The sequence below is a fragment of the Anabrus simplex genome, chromosome 12 (genome assembly GCF_040414725.1).
Source record: "Anabrus simplex isolate iqAnaSimp1 chromosome 12, ASM4041472v1, whole genome shotgun sequence".
NCBI classification, from domain to species: domain Eukaryota; kingdom Metazoa; phylum Arthropoda; class Insecta; order Orthoptera; family Tettigoniidae; genus Anabrus; species Anabrus simplex.
This window is the reverse complement of record NC_090276.1, coordinates 1960113-1984219: the sequence shown is the minus strand read 5'-3', so window position 1 is coordinate 1984219 and position 24107 is coordinate 1960113. Positions and strand designations below refer to the sequence as shown.

The 24107-nt window shown below is 40.0% G+C and overlaps 1 protein-coding gene across 3 annotated transcripts in view; it reads left to right on the top strand.

The window, feature by feature from the left end:
- LOC136884388 (uncharacterized) overlaps positions 1-24107 on the top strand; it is a 267201-nt gene that overhangs the window by 201455 nt on the left and 41639 nt on the right. For all 3 annotated transcript variants that reach the window (XM_068229938.1, XM_068229937.1, XM_067156526.2), the window contains 3 exons: positions 12833-12937; positions 18261-18365; positions 20203-20413. In XM_068229938.1, coding sequence (XP_068086039.1) covers positions 12833-12937; positions 18261-18365; positions 20203-20413 — 421 coding nt within the window. The remainder of the gene's footprint in view (positions 1-12832; positions 12938-18260; positions 18366-20202; positions 20414-24107) is intronic.

Here is a 24107-nt window from a genome sequence, read left to right as displayed (position 1 = left end):
TCACCTCCTCGTTTGAAAAAAATCTTTGTCCTGCTAGCCATTTCTTCAAATTGGGGAGCAAATAGTGGTCCGAGGGAGCTAAGTCTGGAGAACAGGGGGGAATGTGAAACGAGTTGGAATCCTATTTCCATTAATTTTGCGACCACAACTGCTGAGATGTGTGCTGGTGTGTTGTCGAGATGGAAAAGGACTTTCTTGTGGGCCAATCGCGGGCGTTTTTCTTGCAGCTCGATTTTCAAACGGTTCAATAACGATGAATAAAATGCACCTGTAATAGTTTTACCCTTTTCCAGATAGTCAATGAGGATTATCCCTTGCGAATCCCAAAAGACAGTCGCCATAACCTTTCCGGCCGAAGAAACGGTCTTCGCATTTTTTGGTGCAGATTCCCCTGTGGTAAGCCATTCTTTAGATTGTTGTTTGGTCTCAGGAGTATAGTAATGTATCCATATTTCATCCACAGTGACGAAACGATGCTTAAAGTCCTCCGGATTCTTCTGGAACAGCTGCAAACCATCCGTGCAACACTTCACACGATTCCGTTTTTGGTCAAGCGTGAGCAATCGCGGCAACAATCTCACGGATAGCTTTCTCGTGTCCAAATGTTTATGCAAAATATTATGTACCCGTTCACTCGAGATGCCCACAGTACTAGCAATCTCACGCACCTTAACTCTTCTGTTATCCATCACCATATCATGGATTTGATCAATGATTTCTGGATTCAAAACCTCCACAAGCCGCCCAGAACATTCAGAGTCACTTGTGCCCGTATAGCCAGTCCGAAAATTTTGAAACCACTTATAAACCGTTCTAATCGAAGGTGCAGTCTCACCATAATGTTTATCAAGCTTCTCTTTAGTCTCCTGAGGCGTTTTGCCTTTCATAAAGTAATGTTTAATCACCACACGAAATTCTTTTTCGTCCATTTCTTGAAAATCACTCGACTTCCTTGATTCACACAAATGCCAAACACAAAGAAATAGACCAATATGGCTGAAACTTGGTGTGCGTTCATTCAAGAGATGCTACTAACTAAACATGACCTCGATACGCGCTGGTGGTGCCATCTCTTGGACTTTGCACGGACTATTCAAACCACCTTTGTACTACAAATGTAAATTATTTCTGTACCACCTACAAGAAAGATTACAAGTAAGCTAACCTCCAACAATAACAAAACATTTACTGTAACTGTCATGAAATTCAGTTATTGTTTAAAAAATGTAGATTTTTAACCCTCGGATACTCGCGCGGGCTACACGTGTAGCCTAGTCATTTATTTCGTTGTAGTACAGAGTATATTTGTTACTAGGAATATTGATCAATGTTGCAATTAACTGGTGAGTGTGTTTCTGGCTTAACTAGGCGCGCCATTTAGGCACCGGACGGATTAGAAGTGGTCGGGGCTACAATAGTAGCCCACACGAGCATTGCTGTTTCAGTGCTGACACTGAGCGAGCAGAGGATACATTGCTGCGCAGGCGGCCAAGTAGATGACTTTCAAATCAGTCGGTGGTTAGATGAAATTAATGATAGTGTTGTTAGCGGTGATAGTGACCATAGTGAACAGGATATACGTACACACGAAATACACCAAACTGAATCTGAAGAAGGTAGCCCGACCGAGTGTCCAGAGACAAATGACGATGCAGGTACCGACAGCAATAATTCCAGATGATTCACTTCCAAGGACAATTTCAAGTGTCTACGAGATGATCCACATTCCAATGTGCGTGCAAGAGCCCATATTATTATCGTGCACTTTCCTGGCCCTAAGGGAATTTGTTCGTACTGTGAAAACTGAACTTGAATCTTTAGAACTTTTTATGGATAGCAATATAATACAAATGATAACCACAGTGACAAATATTTATATAGGTGAATTAAGAGACAAGTTTGAATGTGATCGTGATGCAAAATTTACAGATACTACAAAAATACATGCTTTGATGAAGTGCTAAAATTCCCTAAAATGGTCACAAACTCTAACCTGATATAATTTTATTTATTCCCCATACAAATATTTTCTAGTGTAGGTATTTGGGTATATATATAAATAAATTTAAAACCTGTAATTCTTTTATTTCAGTTTCCATGGTAGATTTCCCATAGTGAGAGATGCAATTAAACTTTTCCTCAAGGGTTTTTATTTCCATTTCTTAACAAAAGAAAAACCTACATATTGTCTTCAAATTTGGGTTAGAATATTTATATATACTACTTTTTAAGATATTATTACCAAAGAAACCTAAAAATAGCACCTATGGATCATTGAGATTGAATTTTAGTTTGGGTTATATAAGTAGCCCGCACGAGTAACGCTGCGTCTACTCCTAGCGCGAGTGTCCGAGGGTTAAACAGCAAATAATGCCTATACAATTATTTTCATATTCAATTTTCATGGAATAACCCTGTTCCATTGCCTATGATATGAAATTTGATGGAGAAAATCTCAGCATTGTTATTTTCAGATACACCGAATTCAAATAAGCCGTAAGTCTGATTACATAAACATATATCTAATGTTAGCCATGTTTTCGACATCATAAGAAATTTTAACTCACCATCTGGACAAGACACTCTTTATTTCCCTCAGGATTTAGTCTTCAGGAAATTGGTTTATACATACAACTGTGTGGTGATTAACTACGAATTCTTCCATAAGCTAACTCTTTCTTCGTCAGAAGGAAACACAAATACTGGAGTGTACTCTCCTCATTTATAATTTGCTTTGTAACTCTTAGCATGGTGATTTCTCTCACTGATAACCTTAATTCAATTATATTAATAAAACGCTGAATGCACTAACTCAATTCATTTTATACTAGGGATATAACATTACACAAATAAACTAAAACACAGCAGAGCGATATTCTTAACCTATAGGCTCACAATAAGTTTTCTTCACTAATTGAGGACTTTTCACTTAATAATGCAGACGATACCGACTCGGTCTGATATATATCTGAGTAAACATGCTGCCAACGTTAAAATTTTTAATAAAACAGCAAAGAATTCACAAGTAACTCAACTAACTCACGTGCTGATTGCTTTCCCGCGCTTGCTGCAGTACGGCCTGTACTTCACGAAGGCAGTGGCCTCCTCCTTAAGTAACACAAATTTAGTATTTTAATATTATCATATACGATTATGTTATCGAGACCAGAACAGATGTTGCACCTTACATACATAAAGCCATGGAAGGTTTTAGGATTGCCTATTACGGTTTTGGTCCCAATATAAGACTGGGAATTTTACTTTTTTGTGTTAAAATGTTATAAAAACATCAGTCGTTTTGTTTGCGCATGTTACATTTAAAACTTCATATCATTTCGCACTCATACTAACTTCTACATCGAGCGCACTTTCCAGCTGAGCTCAAGGTCGCGAATAACCGTAATTTTGGAAGTGTTAATGATATTTTTTCTCTTTCCAGTTTTATTGTCATTAGTGACGGGCAGAATATAATGCATTCAAGAACTTGAGGATCCAACTTACATTCAAAACCATATTCTCGAGTTCAGACATAACCTTTAAAAGTAATGTTGGCCTCATCTACACGGTACAAGATTTTCATCAACTGCCAATGAACAGTAGTGTACCGGTGACCAAATTACAATGGAAGATTTTTTTATTTTATTTTATTAGATTACAGAATTAAAAACTACTTGTGGTCGATTGTTGTTTGGCTTGGAGTTACAGGTGTTAGATTTTTCGAAGATCAAAGTTGCTGAACTGAAAGAAGTTTCCCCGGTAAAACTGAATGTAAAGTCTTGAGATTGTTAAGTCGCGTACCGGTAATTAATGTTTGAAGCCGGCCATGAGGTCTAACTTGACGGCCCCTCACCCGGAGGGCCCGGGTTCGATTCCGGCCAGGTCAGGCATTTTTACCTGGATATGAGGGCTGGTTCCAGGTTCACTCATTCCACGATTACCTTTCACTGAGGAGATATTTAATGGTGAGATGGCGACGTCGGTCTAGAGAGCAAGGAAAAACGGCTGATAGGATTTGTGTCACCTCATAATCTGCAGGCCTTCGGACCGAGCAGCGGGCGGAAGGCTGTAGTTTGATTTGGTTTAGGAGTGTTAGTAAGATTATATATATTTCATTTTTGTTATGTTTAGCCAAATCGTTGATGGTTCATTTGTTCCAGGATTTTCTGATTTCCCGTGTTGTACGTCTTTATCCGTGGTCCCTCCAAAAACGGAGAGTCGAGGTTCCACTGTATTGCAGCCAATATAAATACAAACACTTCTGCCATCTTTTGGTGGGCTATTGAACCTGGGAAAACCAAGATATATAGTAAGCAGGGTTAAGGTCTATGTTAAAACTATTCCTTGAACCCCTTAGTGAATCTATTTGTGAAGTGTGCAAATGAGAATGTGGAAAATATGACATCCAGTGCAGCACAGTCTGCAGTAAAGAAGTGTAGTTTGGGAAATGTCAAAGCTTTCATACTGATAAGACATTTTGCACCTCCAAGCACGATGCTTTATTACCGTATTTACTCGTGTATTAGACCCCCCCCGGCTTTTCAAGACAAACAAAATGAAGTGAATAAATCTTGCATACAAGACTCCCCCAGCGTAATTCGTCAGAGAAGAACAAAGATTACACTTCCAAGCGGCTACAAGCCTTATGCAGCTCTGATGACGCACAAATAGGTGAATAGTTTCGTGTCCGACCCACGCATTGCAAGCACACATCAGTCATGTAAATACGTCTGTTTTGTAGTTAAGAATGTTTGCCAGCATAACGGTTAGCACGATTAGCTGCCGTTCTCGGGAGCCTGAGTTTGATTCCCGGTACCGTATTGCCCGACATTTATGAATGGCAGTAAGGTTGATTTGCGGTAAGAATAGTACATGCAACTCCCTTCCACTGGGGGCCTGTCTAAAAAATAGAGGTGCACCGATGAGGAAACGAATTTACTTTAGTTAAGAATTATTCATGGTTGTTGCTAGGCAAGCAAGATCATTAACGAAGTGATAGTTTAATACCTCATAACTCAGGCCAACATAGGGTCTTTTGGGAGAGAAGTACGTTTAAAACATGATAAAAACAATCCAATCACAATTGCTTTACTCGCCAACATACGTAACAAATAATAATAATAATAATAATAATATTGATTTCATATGTCCCCACTTTCAATGACACCAAACAAAACACACTGGAGTATGCATTTTAAAATATGGGAGACAACGAACATACAAAATTAAACATTATGATAATACACATTACCGTCACACCTATAGATATCCATAAATGCGTCAAACTTTCCGTTGTGGAACTTTTGGCACTATCCGGGCGATAGCATATCTAACCTAAACAATGTGGTCTCTCTTATTTCATTTACAGCTGTTCAGGTAAATCGTGATGTGTGTTAAATGTAAGGAACAAGCATGAAATATACTGGCTTTCAACAGTCGCAGTTATCAAAAGAATGCTTCCAGTCACGACTTATTACATTCGGAAATACAGCTCGTAACACACGCTAGTTATCAGCTGGAGGTTTGGCACGCTTTCAACAACACGGCTTTATTCAGAAGGAGTGGCTTCTGCTACAAATACACCAGCTGGAAATATCAGAGACCGTCTCTAGAAACCATTTGGGAGTAGGACTCTATAGTCGGGAATGAACCTGTTTTTAAAAGGTTCAGAGCGACAGGACCTTGAATGCTCTTGGTCTCAATCACAGTGCATGGCTGATGACATGGCAGTGAAGACGACGTCACTTGGTAGCAGGGAACGGCGCAAGAGAATTAAAATGAAAGCAGTGATCAGCTTTACTGTGTGGTAGCCTACTGCTCAACTGACAGAGACAAATGACTGGTCATTGAGTTATTTTGTATCAGTATTTACAATCGTATGCCCTTCCTGACTTCAATTAATGAGATGACACGAATGACGTGATATTAGTAACTAAAACAGATTATATTTCATTTATATGTAGGCCTAAAAGTTGTGTTCATGATGTATTGACTTTTTACATTTAGAAATACTGCCTTCCAGCGAAATAGCCAGTATAACATTCATAGGTTTGGCACTCAAGGTAACAATCTATAAATACCCACAGCTCCTGGGAAAACTGTCACGGTAATGATCCGTCAGCCGGCTTTATTATTATTTCATTATTTACACACCAGATTGCAGCAGTTTTGCATGGAATAAAAAGAGCACAGTTTTAACTCGCGTTATACTCCACGGGAACTGGCGACTATCAGTATTTATTGATATTCTTAGGGTTTAAGACGTGCTCACTGGAGTTCGGTGTCTTCTTTATGTCATGGTTGGCGGCATTTCTCTCTGTTTTTGTTGATGATACTGATTGAAAACCTACCTGTTTTCCAGCCAGTGACCAGGTCAGGGATGGAATGAATGAAGTCCCCATCTTGTGGCGAGGATAGGAATTGTACCTGTCGGACTCCTCTGGGGCAATGATTAATGACTGACAGATGAAATGAAGTGATGTTGGAATGAAAGATGACAAGGAAAACCTGTCCCGCCTCCGTTTGTCCAGGACAAATCTCACATGGAGTGACTGGGATTTGAGCCACGGAGGCCTCTGATGATACTGATTATATAGTGAAATTAAGCAGTATCATATGCATTATATTTAGTTTACTTGTTAGTTCATTAAATATTTTTCTTAGGTAATTAGGTGCCTGGTCGGATATAGTTCATTTAGGTTAGGCCTAGTTATTTATCACGTTCGACATGGTGAAGACAGTTCATTTAGCTGACGATATCACTGAATATCTTGACAGTTATTCAAGTGATGGTGTTTCTTTGCCAGAATCGGGAAGTGTAAACGACGGCAATAATAATCCAGCACCTCCAGTAAGAAATGTGTATTTTATACAAAATGGCCGACTTTTTCAATGATACATCACTTTACACAATTAAATCTATCCTTGGATCTAATACACATTGAATCTTGAATAATATGACCCCTTTCTACTAACACCAATCACAAATTAGTGCATTGACAGAATGACTTCAAAACTATCAAAATCTGAAACTTGTAACTTTGTTTACGCATTTCTTTGATTGAACCTGTCTGGTTGAGGGACATTACTTCCATGCATAGTGGGGTATGTTCCACACATCCATCTGCTCAGCGCTTGAAAGCGAAACAGTGCAGAACGTACGATTTATAGCTCTTTATAACCTACAAGTCATGTCTTCATTACATATTGGAACCCCCTTAACATTTTTGGCTGTAAAAGTGGGGGAAAAGGGTCTAATACGCAAGTAAATATGGTATTTATGCAAGAATGTGGATTCACAGTTCAACAAATTAGTGATTTATATCCTTCATTTATTTGTATATTTATATGGTCACTATTACAGTCCATGAGCGATGTATGTCAACGTTCACTTCTAAATTTCTTGATAGCTCTAGCTTAGCAGATTTAAACCGGCCTGTAACTCCAGTATCTATTTATTTGATTCCCCAACACTGAAAACTAGAGACGTTTTGTGTCAAATAAACTTTACCACATACTCTTTTGAAAAGCATCTTGAATCGACAACAGCTGATTTGAAGAATTGCAGGTGAGTGACATAACATGTAATACTCAGTCAGCATTGTTTGAGCAGTGCTTAGAGGACTTCCACTTGAAATGCAAAAAAGTAATAAAATTGGAGAAAAACCCAGAATGGGATCCATAGCTCCTTCGAACCACTTGCACATGTTCTGTCAAGGAGGTTGCAAGAATATTTTTCTTAGAACCTGCTGTATATAATCTGCTTGGTTCATGTTGGTGCGCTTAAACAGAAACAGCGGTGGAATGTTCACAGATGTGCATGAAGCCCCATTCACAAAAGACAAAGTTTCTCCATTTAAAAAGAGTGTGGGTTAGCCTCCGCTTCTATCAGCTCAGATCACTTTCACTAGTTGTTGGATCATTATAGAAGATGGCAGGCAACTGAAAATACTAGAGATAGGCGAAGTGACAATGCTGACTGTTTTGAAACATTCTATAAGGCACAGCGAATTGCTTCAAAGCATTGTGTCGACACACGGCACACTTCCATTTCGGACTGCAAGACAAGCCGTACCTGGACAGTATCTCGGGGTGGCGGGGTGAAGTAGTGTGTCGACACATGGCGCACTTCCGTCTCGGACTGCAAGACAAGCCGTACCTGGACAGTATCTCGGGGTGGCGGGGTGAAGTAGTGTGTCGACACATGGCGCACTTCCATCTCGGACTGCAAGACAAGCCGTACCTGGACAGTATCTCGGGGTGGCGGGGTGAAGTAGTGTGTCGACACATGGCGCACTTCCATCTCGGACTGCAAGACAAGCCGTACCTGAACAGTATCTCGGGGTGGCGGGGTGAAGAAATGTGTCGATACACGGTGCACTTCAGTCTCGGACTGCAAGAGAAACCATGTTCGTGTACGCAGTACCTGGTGTGTGTCACGATGGCACAGTGAAGTAGTGTGTCGACACACGGTGCACTTCAGTCTCGGACTACAAGAGAAACAGTGTTCCTGTACGCAGTACCTGGGCAGTGTCTGGCACAGTGAAACAGTGTGTCAACACACGGTGCACTTCAGTCTCGGACTACAAGAGAAACAGTGTTCCTGTACGCAGTACCTGGGCAGTGTCTGGCACAGTGAAACAGTGTGTCAACACATGGTGCACTTCCGTCTCGGACTACAAGAGAAACAGTGTTCCTGTACGCAGTACCTGGGCAGTGTCTGGCACAGTGAAGTAGTGTGTCAACACATGGTGCACTTCCGTCTCGGACTACAAGAGAAACAGTGTTCCTGTACGCAGTACCTGGGCAGTGTCTGGCACAGTGAAACAGTGTGTCAACACATGGTGCACTTCCGTCTCGGACTACAAGAGAAACAGTGTTCCTGTACGCAGTACCTGGGCAGTGTCTGGCACAGTGAAGTAGTGTGTCAACACATGGTGCACTTCCGTCTCGGACTACAAGAGAAACAGTGTTCCTGTACGCAGTACCTGGGCAGTGTCTGGCACAGTGAAACAGTGTGTCAACACATGGTGCACTTCCGTCTCGGACTACACAAGAGAAACAATGTTTGGCGATAGTGTGGTGAAACATGAACCACACTTCATAGCTATGTTCAGTTCACTGAATAAACTGTTCAACATTCTGATAAAGATAAAATAGGAGCTTCATGAAGTATTTAATGAACAAATGTACGAAGTACAGTACGATAAATAAATAATGTACAGTATAATGGTACTAATATATAGTAATATTATGCGTTTGCTTCTTCGCTAAATATTAAAATGTTACTAAAAGGGATCAGTTTTACAGTTAAAAGCGCACTAAAGCAGTAACTAATTTGAATAATTATAAAATCTATATATATAAAATAACATGTAATGACTGATTGACTGACTGACTGATTCATCATCAAATGGAAATTCTAAGTTCCCGTGGAGGGAATTGAAAAATTTTTCCACCAATAGAGCATATAAAAAATCTGATCTAAAATTAGATGTTGGCTTTTCCGGCGTTTGCTCTATTAATCATCGCCGAGCCAAAACTAGTGGACATAAAGAAATGAAATTTTGAGTATGCATATATATATAACAATATAGGTGCTCACTAAGGGAGGATTTTTTAGTATTTCGTAGCTAAGGGGAGGGGGAGGGGAAAGGGGGTGTAAACTTTTAAAATAGGTGTATCTATATCTCAAAAACTTAACAGTTTAAAGACGTGAAAATTGGTATTTGGAATCTCCTTTAAAAATAAGAAAACACGTATATTTTTTTGTTTTTGGAAAATCTACTTAAGAGGGGGTAAACAGGAGTGACAAAGGGGATGAATTTTTTAAATTAGTATATCTACAATATATCTCAAAAACGTTACATGTTACAGACGTGTAAATACATATTTTTTGTTTTTGGAAAATTCCTTTAAGGGGGTAAAAAAGGACTGAAAGTGGGCTTGAATTCTTTTTATGAGGATACGTATATATAAAACACTGAAGATGTTACAGACGTGAAAATTGGTATTTGAAATCTCCTGTAAAAGTAAAGGAACACGCATAATTTTGTTTTCTGAAAATCCACTTAAGGAGAAGTGCTAAAGGGGGTGAATTTTTAAAATGAGCATATCTACAGTATATCTCAAAAACTTAACAGATTACAGACGTGAACATTGTTATTTTTAATATCTTTAAAAAATTAAGTAACATGTATTTTTGTTTCAAAAAAACACTTAAGGGATGGGGGTTGTAAAAAGGACTGAAAAGGGGTTGAATCTTTTTTTTATGAGGATGCTTATATCTCAAAAACTGAAGACGTTACAGTCATGAAAATTTGTATTTGGATTCTCCTTAAAAAATAAATATGTATCCTTTTGTTTTCGGAAAATTCAGTTAAGGAGAGGGGGATAAATAAATTGAAAAACGAGTTGAATTCTTTGTTTGAAGATACTTATATCTCGAAAACGAAGGATGTTATGGACGACAAAATTGGTATTTGAAATCTCCTTTTAAAATAAAGACGTGTATTTTGGCAGGGGAGGGGGTGGAATCAACTTAGGGGGGTGTAAAAGGAGCTGAATTGTTTGTATGATGATGATAAAAATAAGAAGTGGACTTAAAACAATAGACCCCCAATGGGGGGTGAGGAATGATGACAAAAATATGCATTTATATGAAACTGTTTGAATAAAAATTTCAAATGATATCCTAGGTATTAAATAACAGAACGTTTGAAACCGCTCAGAGAGTTAAATCGGAGTTGAGATCCAAAAACAAATATATTCATTCCTTCCTCCGAAACGCTTTAACGTATGAAGACAACATTTCAAATAGCGGTGTATATTTTGAATCCTAGGTGTGAAATATTAAAACGTTCCACCCCTAAAGTGTTAAACGAGGTCAGCTCCGTAAACGAAATTATTCATCCCTCCAAAACCGTTTGTCGTACAAAGTTGTAATTTTACGTGAAGGGTCTTCTGTTATGTCCTAGATGTAAAATATCGTACACTTCAAAATAATTCTCTCCTAAGGGATTGAGATGGTGATTGACACTTAAAATACGATTTCAATTCTTCCGAAACAGTTTGAGACACAAATTTAATTTTTTTATGGAGGGTGGTCTTCTATATCCTAGATCTTAATAAATATTTAAAAACATTCACGGTTCGAACCCCACTATCGGCAGCACTGAAAGTTGTTTTCCATTGTTTCCCATTTTCACACCAGGCAAATGCTGGGGCTGTACTTTAATTAAGGCCACGGCCGCTTCCTTCCCACTCCTAGCCCTTTCCTGTCCCATCGTCGCCGTAAGACCTATCTGTGTCGGTGCGACGTAAAACAACTAGCAAAAAAAAATCACCTCTTAACAAAGTATTCATTTCTCCATTACAGTTCGACGTACAAAATGAAAATTTGTCAGATTGGTCACTTTTACATCCTAGACGTTAAATAAGATAGGGTTTAAAACATTCAAATTCTTCCATATGGGGTTCAAAAGAGTGTTAGATCAGAAAATAAATAATTTCCCCAAAACCGTTTGACGTGCAAAGTGAGGGCGTATTTTACAGGCTCAGTTGACAGTGGAATCTCCAAAATGTAAAACTTTGAATATCTTTCAGTTTAAAACTGTAGCGAAGCACGGATATCATGCTAGTTATAAATAAAATCCAAGAAGAGTTGGAAATCGGAATTCTACGTACAATAACAATCAACCTAACCTAGTTACTGAAGCATAGTAAGATAGTTAAAAAACCAAATGAACTGATTTGAATGATTATGAAATTATAAATTAAATCTAAGAAGAGTCCAAGGTTGATATTATAAGTAAAGTAAGAACTTGATGTAATCCAGTTTTAAAATCTACTTCAAATTGAAGTTTTAAAAACATAATTGTCGAAAATTTAGTACTTGACAACCGGGAGCATCTTTCTGTTATAATATAACCCTGCTTTGAAAATGATATCCTTTTTGTGTGTATAACTAAGAGTACGTTGTTCTTTTAGTAACCTGAATTGAATTACAGTTCAGAATATGAAGCGTCTATTAACGAGTGTCGGGAAATGTCATGTGAGGCGAGAGGGTAAAGCACTGCCATTATGTACCTGATATACAGAACGGCACACGAGGCAGCTGATTGCGCCGTCTCAGTGTTGTGAAGCATACACACATTTGCCTAGCCAAGTCTAGTAAATACTGCAGTACTGAGCAAATTGTCCGTGCTGTTAGGAGTGCGCATCTGGGAGATAATGGGTTCGAGTCCCACTGTTGGCGGCTCTCAAGATGGTTTTCTGTGGTTTCTCATTTTCACATGAGGCAAATGAAAGGGCTGTATGTTAATTAAGGCCCTGACTACTTTCTTTCCATTCATGCGCCTTTCTTATCCGATCGTTGCCATAAGACCTATTTGTATCGGTGCAAAGTCCAGCAAATCAACTCTGGTGAAGAAATCAAACAAGAACGTGGACTTGGTGCAGCCAGGCTGAGTGGCACCCAACTTGGCTTAGTCCGGTAGTAACTGAAGGTGCTCAAATACGTCTGCCTAGTGTGGGTAGATTTATTGTTAGGTAAAAGAACTCCTGCGGGACTAAATTCCAGCACCTCGACATCTCCAAAAAACTGTAAAGCCAATGACATCGTTATTAGACTTGCTGCCTACCCTGCTTCTCCGTCAGGACTTGATTGTTTCTATGTTGTCACAATTACAAAAGAGAACAGGTAACATTTTTGTGTTCTGCACAACTCCTTTCTTGTGTTTGTGCTGTATTCCACTTCTCTTCCCTTTCCTCTTGCTTTCTCGTTATCCAGCACTGCCCACAGAGAGACTTGTAATGACACAGTCAATGTCGACAGGTTGTTGCAGGTTCCCTGGTCACTCTGCAGCTGAGACTCGGCTACAGCAACTGTCGCAAGGGACACAAGAAACAGCCCCAGGAGTGCGAGCTGCAGGACGAAAAGGTGAGCAACTAGACTCTTAGCTACCTCGCCAGTCACGTTGGTTACCACCAGAATGTTGGCCGGCAGAGCAGGAGAGCTGCCAAAAGCCTCTCCGCAGTGTTTATGTGGAGTGAGGGCACATGACTCTCGTCTGTCAGATGGAGATGTTAAGCCTTAAGCAGACCCCTTGGTGCTATTCAGACAGGAGTAGGCGATATGCCGGCACCGGGTTTCGCCTTTCTCTTCCTACTGTCATTTATATCACGTCATTCATTTCGTCTCATTAACTCCTCTAATGAGGTTGGTGTCATGAAGGGCATCCAGTCATAAAACCCAATGCGGCAGATTCATCTCGCCTCATACCCGACCCCGTAGAGAAACGGGACAAGTGTTGGACAAACAAACAAACAAACAAACAAACAAACAAACAGTTTACAGTTTCCTTATAACCTTTGCTGGATGTGACAAACATGTGTCATGATTAGTCGAACCAAGTTGGCAGGTTCAGTTTCAACTCATTGAGGTGACAGAACCCCTGAAAAACAAAATTCCAGCACCTCGGCATTTCCAGGATCTTAAATGTAATTGGTGCGATGTAAAAGTCGCATCCATCTGAATTTGACGGACGGATCATATTTGAGCTTTTACAGTAGTTTTGCACGAGAACAGAAATAAGACTTGCATACCGATCATAGCAGAATTTCCAATCTGTACAGCCAAGTTGATATATCAGACATGTTGTTAATTTCTCTTGCTCTACCTGGTCAGACAGGAACATAACTCTGGGAAGATGACTACTTCTTGGAAGATTTGTAAAACAACATTTCAGGATATTTTTTTTCTCAGCAACTCGATGCTGGGAAGTAGTCGTGTGTACAGTTGCTTGGGACTCTTTTTCTTCAAACCGCTTAAGCTCTGTCATACTAGAAAAGCTGTCTGCATGTAAATCTCTTTTCTTCTTTGTGTTTTCCAATTCTTTGCTTTTAGAGTCGGATTCACAAATACTGTATTCTCATTATCTTCCACATTCTTCTCATCACAGTGTTTCTGCATGTCCCAACTCAAAACAAGTCACAGGTAAATAAACTAGATACATATAATTTAAAAAATAATGAAGTAACTCAAATTCTGCCATTGTTTGTAAGATGATGTGAAGCGATCTCGAGAAATCTTACCGTCTAAACCGTCACAACTCAGAATGTTGACGATAACGTCGCTCTACAGTTGCAGATACGTTCCTGAGAAGTGCAAAGACAACCTAGCAGTAAAACAACACAATCATCGAACTCTTTTCATTGATAATGGACCACACCTTTCTGTTAATTACATGCGTTTGTCGCTTTCCTTGCGAAGAAGTGGTATGCCAGGTAAGAATGTTTGTAATGCTTCAGAGGTTTGGTACAGAAAAAAAAAAATTACTAGGTAAATAGACACCAGGTGTAGCAAGTTAGAGAGGGCTGTAAAAGCACCTACAACTCCAAGAATGTACAACTCAGTAGTAAGACCCTCTGCCTCTTGATGAAGCTAAAGGACCCACTCAGGAAACTAGAACTTAAGATCTTGAAGGGGATACTAGGAGGATGGCAGGTACAGGACCAGGCAGAACAACAAGCTCTGAGTAGTCCTGTGTATGAGTCCTGCAGGCTTACCAACAGAATCCTCACAGTGACAAGTAGGAGAAAGGTTTCCAGACCTGGAGGAACTACAGTACTGACAGGGAGTCTTCCCACTGTTCCTCACAAGCAGAAAGAGTACAGGGATGGGAGGAAGCGTATTGGGCTAAGAGTTGAGACAAGCCTGATGCCATTTGGCTGCTTGCTCGATGTTCTGTTTTACTCCAGGCCGACTAGATGGCAGAATAAGCTGGTCTATGGCTGAGTTTTTATGAATTTTGACAGGTAGTAAGTGGATTTCTTCATTTTTTCATATAAAAGCACAAATTAAACACAGCATGTTATAATATTAATATTGTAAATGAATATTTCTATATGACCATTTTCATATTTGTACCCAACTTCTGAACCATTACAAATATTCTTACCGCGCATACATGAAGAGGGGAAAATAACCCGTAAGTCTTGAACCAGCAATCCCCCTTGGGCGCTACCCACTGAGCTACGAGGCTCTCTACCCGCAGCTGCCCTTGTTGAATCGCACAACATCTTGGTGGAAGAGAAGCCTGAGATTGAAGAACCTCCGAAAGCCATAATCCATGAAGTAGTAGTTATTTAACTCGCACCTTAACCACGTTCTGTCATAAAATTGGCGTCGTCTCAGTTAATGACGAAATGCGCTAGAAACAGCTCCACAATTACCTGCTTGTTAATGCTGCTTTTCTGTTACGGGTTGTTGGCCAAGTCCAAGTTCGATAATTGAGAACAGGTCAAGAAATCGAGAATAATAATAATAATAATGAAACAGATATTGTAGCAAGCATACGCAAGGCCAGAGGATCCGGGTAGCGATAAATGTATTTAAAGGAAGTGATAACAAAAACTTTTACTTCATTAAATGCAGTCTGTACATTTCCGACCAGCGGTGGATAAAAAACAATTGCGAGTTTAAGATAAGTTTCACAAAAAATACTAGGGCAAGATACTTAGGTGATTACATTACAAAAAGCGGTTGAGCTAGGCTCCTACATCAGTGTCTGAAATTTTTACAAGGACTGATGTGGTAGGGGAATGTATTTCGAGAATAAATAAGTACTATATAAGTTTAGGTAAGGAAAATAAGCGTATTTAACATTATCAGCAATGAAATTTGCCAAAAGTTCCTAGACGAATAATGAAGTAGAAGCTAAAGTTGTTAAATTCTTATACAGATTGATACAAACAAGGCTAGGGAATGGAGGAGGTGAAGGAAACTGAGAGACATGACTAGAAAATTTTGTTGCTAAATGCACGAAGTAATGATTCCAAAACGCACGAGGATTTGCATAATAGATTAAAGGTTAGAATGCACCGAATGAGAATGTGACCCCTACTGTAGCTCGTTGACACAGAAAGAAAGATAGTGGCCTGTACGTTGATGACTCCCCCAACTTAGAATATGGTGAATAAAGGAGATATCTCACATTATTTGCTCCCTATGTCTCACCTGGAAAATTGTTAGTCCTCTGTCCAAGAGAGAACGGGCTCGGCCCTATGGCGAGTATTTATATTACAAGTTACAAGAAGTAGAAGCAAGATGGCGGCCAGTATGTGAGGAACAAGGGGGGAAGTAAGGTAAGTCTGGAGTATACTTTGCAGGTCTGGCTAATGAGGTGTTGTACGGACGATTCAGCATCACCAGCGTCATAAGCCCTCACTCCATACGAACATGGGCGCGCAATCTAGTGATTTGAACAGTGCTAACCACCACCAGATGGGCTTATTGAAAGTTGACAGACATCATTGGAGAGGCAGACTGTTAACTGATGTGAAGCTAGTAATAAAGTGTTCTGGGATGCCTCTGCTAGCGGGACAAAGAAGCCATCTGTGGTATGTAACTGAACGGTACGCCACAAAATCATTACATAATCTACTTTTACAAAAAGCAAGTTATGGATGGAATGTCATTGGTTATCCGCATAAGGATGAGGCAGATGTTGACGTTCTCACTAGTGTGCCTTAGCAACACGGTAACAGACTGTCTCCTGGTCTACTTGACACAGCAAAAGCCCGTAGGCTACATAATCATGACTAACAATTACAATAATAAGACTGACTTTACATTTCCCTTTGTTTACACTGCCTGCTCCCTCCAGCAAGTCAGTGCTTGTTCTACATTAGACATGTGTCTCAAATAATTTTTCTCCTTTTTAATTTATTTTCTGTATGTTTATTCATTCCTAATTCTGCCTATCATTCCCAGATTTACCCCTTTACCTCAGGTCCTAAGTCAACTTAGACATCATATTATGACAAGAAGATCATAACCATAATTTTTGTTATTATATGTATTTTAATGTTATAATTATTCTTTGTCTGGTATACACATGTTTTAGTTATTACATAAGCTGTTTGGCTGAATATGGCCACTAAGTGGCTGAAACTAGTCCCAAGACTAATGTAATATCATTTACTTAATATATTGCATTGAAAAGTGTGCCTCTTATATTTCTTACAGTCTTTGCAATCGATACTTCAAAATCAAGCTCTGCATAAAATACCGTATATGCTCATGTATTACTCGCCACCGCGTTTATCTTGCACCCCATTTTTAACATTTGAAATTGCACGGGAAAAAAATCCCTGCGCATAACTCCCATTAATTTCTGACGTGTCCGACTCGTTGGCTGAATGGTCAGCGTACTGATCTTCGGTTCAGAGGGTCCCGGGTTCGATTCCCGGCCGGGTTGGAAATTTTAATCTTCATTGGTTAATTCCACTGGCCCTGTTTGATCTCAGATTGGCAATCCAGATCAAACTCTGATAAACTTCGACATGCCATTGCAACACCACTATAAACAAGAAGGGATAAACTAGATTGCTTGTACATACAACTAGGTGTAAAAAACTGCGTTGCACTGTCATGCTAGCAATAACCGTAGTCGGAAGAAAATTGCCACCGTACGTTATTTTCAAAAGGAAAACAGTGCCTAAAGTGAAGTATCCCAATGGGCATTCATGTACGGGTTCAAGAGAAAGGATGGATGGATACAGGTCTTGTCCAGAACTGGGTCCGTATGGTGTGGGGAGCACAGCCAGGGGCACTGCTTCGACGCCCAGCAATGCGTGGGACAGTTTCCGCAGACACTTGGTGGAAGACGCGAAGAAACGTCTTCAGAAAATGAATACTGTTCTCATTGTAATTCCTGGTGGACTCGCACATTGTCTACAGCCCTTAGATATTTCCGTCAACAAGCACTTCAAGGACAACACACGTAAATTGTACACCAAATGGATGGCACGAGGGGAGCATGAGTTGACTCCAGCCCGTCAGTTGAACTTGTGTATGATTGGGTTATCGTGTCGACAGACGTTATTGTAAAGAGTTTCTGGGGGCATCACAAATGCGTTGGACGCGAGAATAGCTCGGAGACTGAAGACAGTGACAATGAATAGAGTAAGCATGCCAGTTGTCTTGTTGCAGTAGCCTGATGAAATTTTTTTTCTTTTGGAATACGATCTTTTGTACACAAATCCCTGCATATATCATGTATCGAAAATGTTCACACTTATTTTTTTTATCAAAAAAGTGTGAGTTATATGCAAGCAAATGTGGTATTAGTTATCCATTGAAGATGGTGGACAGTGCCAATTTGAAAGTTAAAATATGTAAACAAGGCAAAATAATGTAGCAGATTAGGAAGAGTGGGGAAAGCGTGTACAGTATTGTGACGAATGATGAACTGTTGCAGGGGAAGCAGCTGTGTACTGTGGAGGTGTGGGACAGGCCTTGGCCCAACAGGAGAGAGCTGAGCAGCGCCAAGTGCACGCCAGAGACTTCCCAGATGACCAGAATGGTGAGTTAGGAGGTTAAACATTTGTTACATGGAGTGTTTGAGTCTTATACAATCCCAGTCCTTAGCAAGCTCGTTCATTCAGTCTCGATGTGAGAATCCAGATAAACACAAAGATGATCGGTGTGTTTCTTTCTATTCTTCTTTCTCTTTCATAGGACCTTCTCACTCTCCTTCTCTCCCATTCTGCAGTCTCTATCCTGTTCCTGTACCTTCGTGTATGTTTGTGCAGTTCTCGTCCAGACAACTCTCCATGTCCATAGCCAGTCTCATTTCCTGTGAGATTGTTCTCATGTTTCAGTACAGTTCATCCCTTGATCTTTGTTCCCATCTTTCACCTCCATTATCTTCGCCTCTCTCTCTCTCTCTATCTTCCCTCCACTTGCTTTGACGCATGCCTTCCTACTGTCATCGACTCGGCCGCGTACAGTTGCCGTACTTGATGCAAACGACTGTGTCTCCGTGACACAGGAACAGACTTTTTTAAGATTTAAATTACAGTCTCCTGATGTACTTGACACAGCAAAAGCCACATTATCACGACTAACAATTAAAATAATAAGCGTAACTTTACATTCATTTCAGACAATTTAATGAAACTCTCCAAATATATCTCAAGATCCAGTTTCATCTCTGCCCAGTCACTGTTGACAAGACATACATTATCTCTGAAATATTTTTAAAGATTTAATGATCTTTGCAGAATCAGCAGTTTGCTTATTTCTTTCTTTGAATCATTGCATTTGTACACATTTCCATTACGAGCTAGAATAGTGAAAGAAAGTAATTCAGGAGCTACTGCATACTCAGGGTGTCTCATATAAAGTAAGACCATGGAAGCGGCGTTCGTAAGCTCCAGTATGGGAGGCACACACAAGCATCAGTCACCAGCCTGAATCTCAGCTGTTAGCATGGTGAGACAGTTAACATTGAAACATCGTATTTTTGTATATAAAAGTTCTGGTTTCATCTTCATGGTCGTGTGAACAGTCGTAAAATCGTAATGGAATGAAGTCACACTTTACGACAGGAAGATTGGTGTTTGGTGTGCTGTTAGTGCAGGACGAATAATTGGGCCTTTTTTTTTTTTTTTTTTTTTTTTTTTTTTTTTTTTTTTTTTTTTTTTTTTCCGAGATGACAGTAAATGTATAGAAGTACCAAGATGACATTTTGACGCCGTTCTTCCAGCAGTTAACGGAAGAAGAAGAAGAAGATTCTCCTCTTACAATCTCAGAAGCGTTTCCAAACAAAGTGATCAGTGCTCATTCCCCAGTGGGTGTGATGTAAACTGAAAGATATCCTCACACATTAGAGGAAGAAAACATTACAGTGGCAGAACTTGCTCGCGTCAGTCAGAATGTGGTTACCAGATACGCCTGTATAACCCAGGAAGGACGAGACTTCCAGCATCTTGAATAAGGTGAGATTGTATACACGCTTAAAGCAGAGCGGCCGCACGTGACAACTGCCGTAGCGCAGAGTACAGAAACCGTGAGTTTATGTGAAAGACTGTGTCTTTGGAGAGTTTCATTAAATTGTCGGAAATGAATGAAAAGATACGCTTATTATTTTAATTGTTAGTCGTGATAAAGTCGCTTTTGCTGTGTCAATTGCAATGTGCGAGAGAGTACCAGTTTTATTGATGATCGCAATCTTAAATCATAATCAATGTACTGGGGACTTTTAATTCTGTTTTTAACATATTCAAATTTAACAATTCTTGTGGAATACTTTGAAATCCCACACTTTTTAATCTGAACAGAAAAGCTACCATTTTTACTAACGAAGGAGAGTGCGTATAGTAACTCTGATTCTGATTGTGTTTTGCTGTTGATTTCAGAATTCAAAGAAGATCGGTGGAGGAACTCACGATATCCACTACGGGCTGTTCAAGAAATTTGTGGCAGAACACAAGAAAGTGTACGCTAACAAGGCGGAGATGAAACGTCGCTTCCACATCTTCAGAGCAAACATGAAGAAAGTCCAGCTGCTGCAGCAGACGGAGCAAGGAACAGCCAAGTATGGAGCCACACAGTTCGCCGACCTCACGCGTGAGTTTGTCAAGTGGATGTAGCTGAGTCTGCTTGGTCAACTCTTCTTTCCCTCCCTCCCTGCACTTGTCACACTGTCATTATTGTACGTCCTGAATTTACCAGGTTTGGTTTGCAATACTGTACTGGTAGCAGCCAACATGTGCTAGGCAACATAGCTGTTACAGTGTGCGATACAAAACAGGTAGTTGTAAACTACATTGTATAAGAATACAGCTTGAATATTGCTTTCTCTTTTATTCACATCAGTGGCAATCGAATGAAAACCGAACACTTGCCATAACACACACTCCACGCAAAAGGTGGCAACACTGTTGTTACGTATCAATACTGCCATCGCTGTGCTAGGAGAACTCACATGTGCACACAGTTGTTGGGTTACGTCTTTGTTGGTGCGCGGACTGGTCTACTGTGTTCGTCCAGCTGTAGAAATGGAGGCAATCAAAGAAGAGCTGCGAAGTGCGGTTCGTTTTCTGGTGGCTGCAAAACTGCATGTCCATGACAGGTGCCATAGGAGGGCACGCATCACTGCCCAGGACAGGCCCATTGAGCCATTACTCCTGATGTGATAGGATGAGGAAATGGCAAGAGTGGGTGCGGTTGTGGATCCGTCAGCGACCTTCTACAAAACTGGAGTTGATGATCTCGTCTCACACTGGGATAAATGTATTGACGCTTTTGGTAATTACTTTTGAGTAAAACCATTCCATAGTCACATTGTAGTAGGCGTTACTGGCCCTGAGATGCTACGGCATTTAGAGAAACAGTGTTCATAATATTCAACATTCGGTTAAAAATTCAAATCGTCGTGGTGATTATTGTTTTAAGAGGAAGTACAACTAGGCAATCATCCTCTATATAACACTAATCTGAAACTTCAAAAATTAAGGTATCGGTCACAGAAAGACGAGGACCACGAAGGGCCTGAAAATGAAAGACTCCCTAGGCTCTAATACCGTCGGGGTCAGAATTGAGCAAGGGTGGTGGGATAGGACAGGTGAAAGCGAGGAGCCTGGCACAAGTAAGTGGAAGCAATGCCAGGACTCAGCTCAGGGACCCATGTTCGCCATCATATGCTCCCAAGTTGACAGCCCATGGGACTTCTTTTAGTCAGCTCTTATGACAGGCAGGGAATACGATGGATGGGTGTTACTCTACTACCCTCAACCACAGGGGGTCATAGACTTTTATCCTTTGTGATGAATGCAATTGATTGTAAATAGTTCTTGTAAAATACAGAGAGAGAGCCGGTGCGAATTCATTTACTCGGTAGCTATGCAGCTGCATTCACTTCACTACTCCCGAGCACCAAACTTGGACTGCAGTACTTTCCTGCCTTTTAAGGCATATGTTGTGAGGGACTGTTTAGTCTGTTTTGTAGAGCATTGTTTAGTGGCAGTGGTGACAGCAATGTTGTGCAGCTCAAGTAAAAGAAACTGAAAACAGATAAAGAGTGGAAATGAGGACAGGGGCAGGCAGCAAACCAGCTCAGGCAGATCTGTGACCCTCGGCTTTGGTGCACCATCAAAACTTACTGAAATGGGTTATGATTACAGTTTGCCTGAGAACCTACGAATACCTGTGACTCACGTAAATTGAACATTAATTCTGGGCATGCAAAGGCTAAAAGACTAAGATCAACCTGACTTCACTTGCACCTTTGTTGCTAAACTTGTAAAGGGAACGTGCAGTGAAACTTGGTAGATATAAAAACATCAATGTACGTAGCCTGTCTCCAGCGGGAATTGCATCGTGGGGCAGACAATCTCTACCAGATATAAATGAAAACGAAAAAGGTTTGATAGCATTCCAAGGACACCCTAGGCCGTCGGGCACAAAGCCAGGTCATGTTTCATAATGCTCTTCGTTGACGCGTTTTACTCCGAGTATTCTTCAAACAAGAATCACTTAAGATCATGATGAAAATTGCACATATGAAAGAAAAGATTACATTTAAGAAACACTACTACTGTAAACAGACCTGTACGACGGTAATGCCTAACTAGAAAACTTCTGTTTTTAATTCATTTCTGCACCGTATTGTAGAGTTTGTATATTCATGTTTTTACTATATTTCTTTGGGTTTGTGACACAAATATAAAAATACAAATTGAGAAAACTGTTTCAAAACAACGTAGGAAACTAAATAAAGTATTGAGCAAAACAAATATGTGTGCGCCCTCACGTTTCTGCTGACAGGCTTCTCTTAATATCATAGCAGCTGGCGAAAATGATTTCTATTTTCGTTTATGCTCATCTGGCATCTTCAAAGGAAATTATGTGACACCCATTCTAATTCATCTTCTGTTTTTAAAATTTTTTTTCAATAACTTTTGAGAATTGTGAGATACTACACTCCTCTGCTGAACGAGTAGACAGTTTACAAGAGCCAACTTCTTTTTCCACTTAACACAGATCCAGTTGCGCCCTAATTTTCAAACAAAGCACAATTGGTTTAAAACTTCATTATACCTCACACAGACTTATCTCAACAATACCTAACCATGACGGATAGTGCACGTCTCACCAGCACAAGTAAACATTGCTCTTGGTAGTCAAGGTATAAACTGAGCAACGAGCTCATTGTCAGTTGACTCTTGCTGCATTTTGTAGCCAAAGAAACAACTTTGAAGGCGTATAACCACTGCGGACTCTAAGAACACACACCTTGGAAATAAACGGCTTGTATTTCCATGGAAGTTGATTCGCACTTAATTCTGAGACACGTCAGCTAAAATACCTGCCTACTTTTTAAAACCAAAAATCAGGAGATTCAACTGGTCAAAACTGCTTATTCTACATGTCTTGCATAATGGTATAACACTTATTGTCTCAAAACCCAACTGGACAGGAAGTATGAGAGTGAGATGATTAGTCTCCAATAAGCCTTGCGACAATAGTATAACCTGCCAACTTTTACAGTTTATCCCTAAAATTGACTGAAATTGCAGCATTTTACGGTATTATCGATGGTTGGTGTCATTTTACAACTTCGCGGACAAAAATTTGAAAAGTCAACATTCAGTAATCCCTCCACTTCCGTACAATCGATTGTCGATAACTCATTCTTTGATATGATTGGTATTTTTAACCGTGTGAAGTTTTGTGTCGTTAATGGAATTGAATTTAAAGGCAGGATAACGGTTCTTCCGTGCGAATCTTAGGGGTTGACAGGTTCTGCTCCGCTCCGTTTGCTTGTGAGTGTCGTTCTTTATTCACGAAGTTGGCGTTCTTTAAATGTTTTGGCTTTTTAATGAAGTGTTGGACTTTTTGTGTTATAACTTTGTGCTTCACAGTTTCCTGTATTTGTTGGACTGTGTACACCGCCATTAGCGAACAAGAACTACATTCGTTCCACGTGTGTGTATATTCCTTGGTTGGCGTCATGTTCATTTAATGGTTTAAGACTGCGTACTTTGAAGGGTTTGACTGCCTTGAGTGTTTTTGTGACGTTCAGTGGTCCTGGTTCGTTTCAATGTTTTCAGTTTTTGGACATTTTCATACGTTATATTCCTGTTGTAGATTATCATGAATAAATCCGGCAAGAAACAGTACTTCCAGACATTTCAAGAATCATATTCTGTTGATTTTCTGTGCATACTAGAATGAAGAAAGGAAGAAAAATTTGCCTTCTGCACGGTATGTGGGTGTGATATGAATATTGCACATGGTGGAAGAAACAATTTAAGTGGTG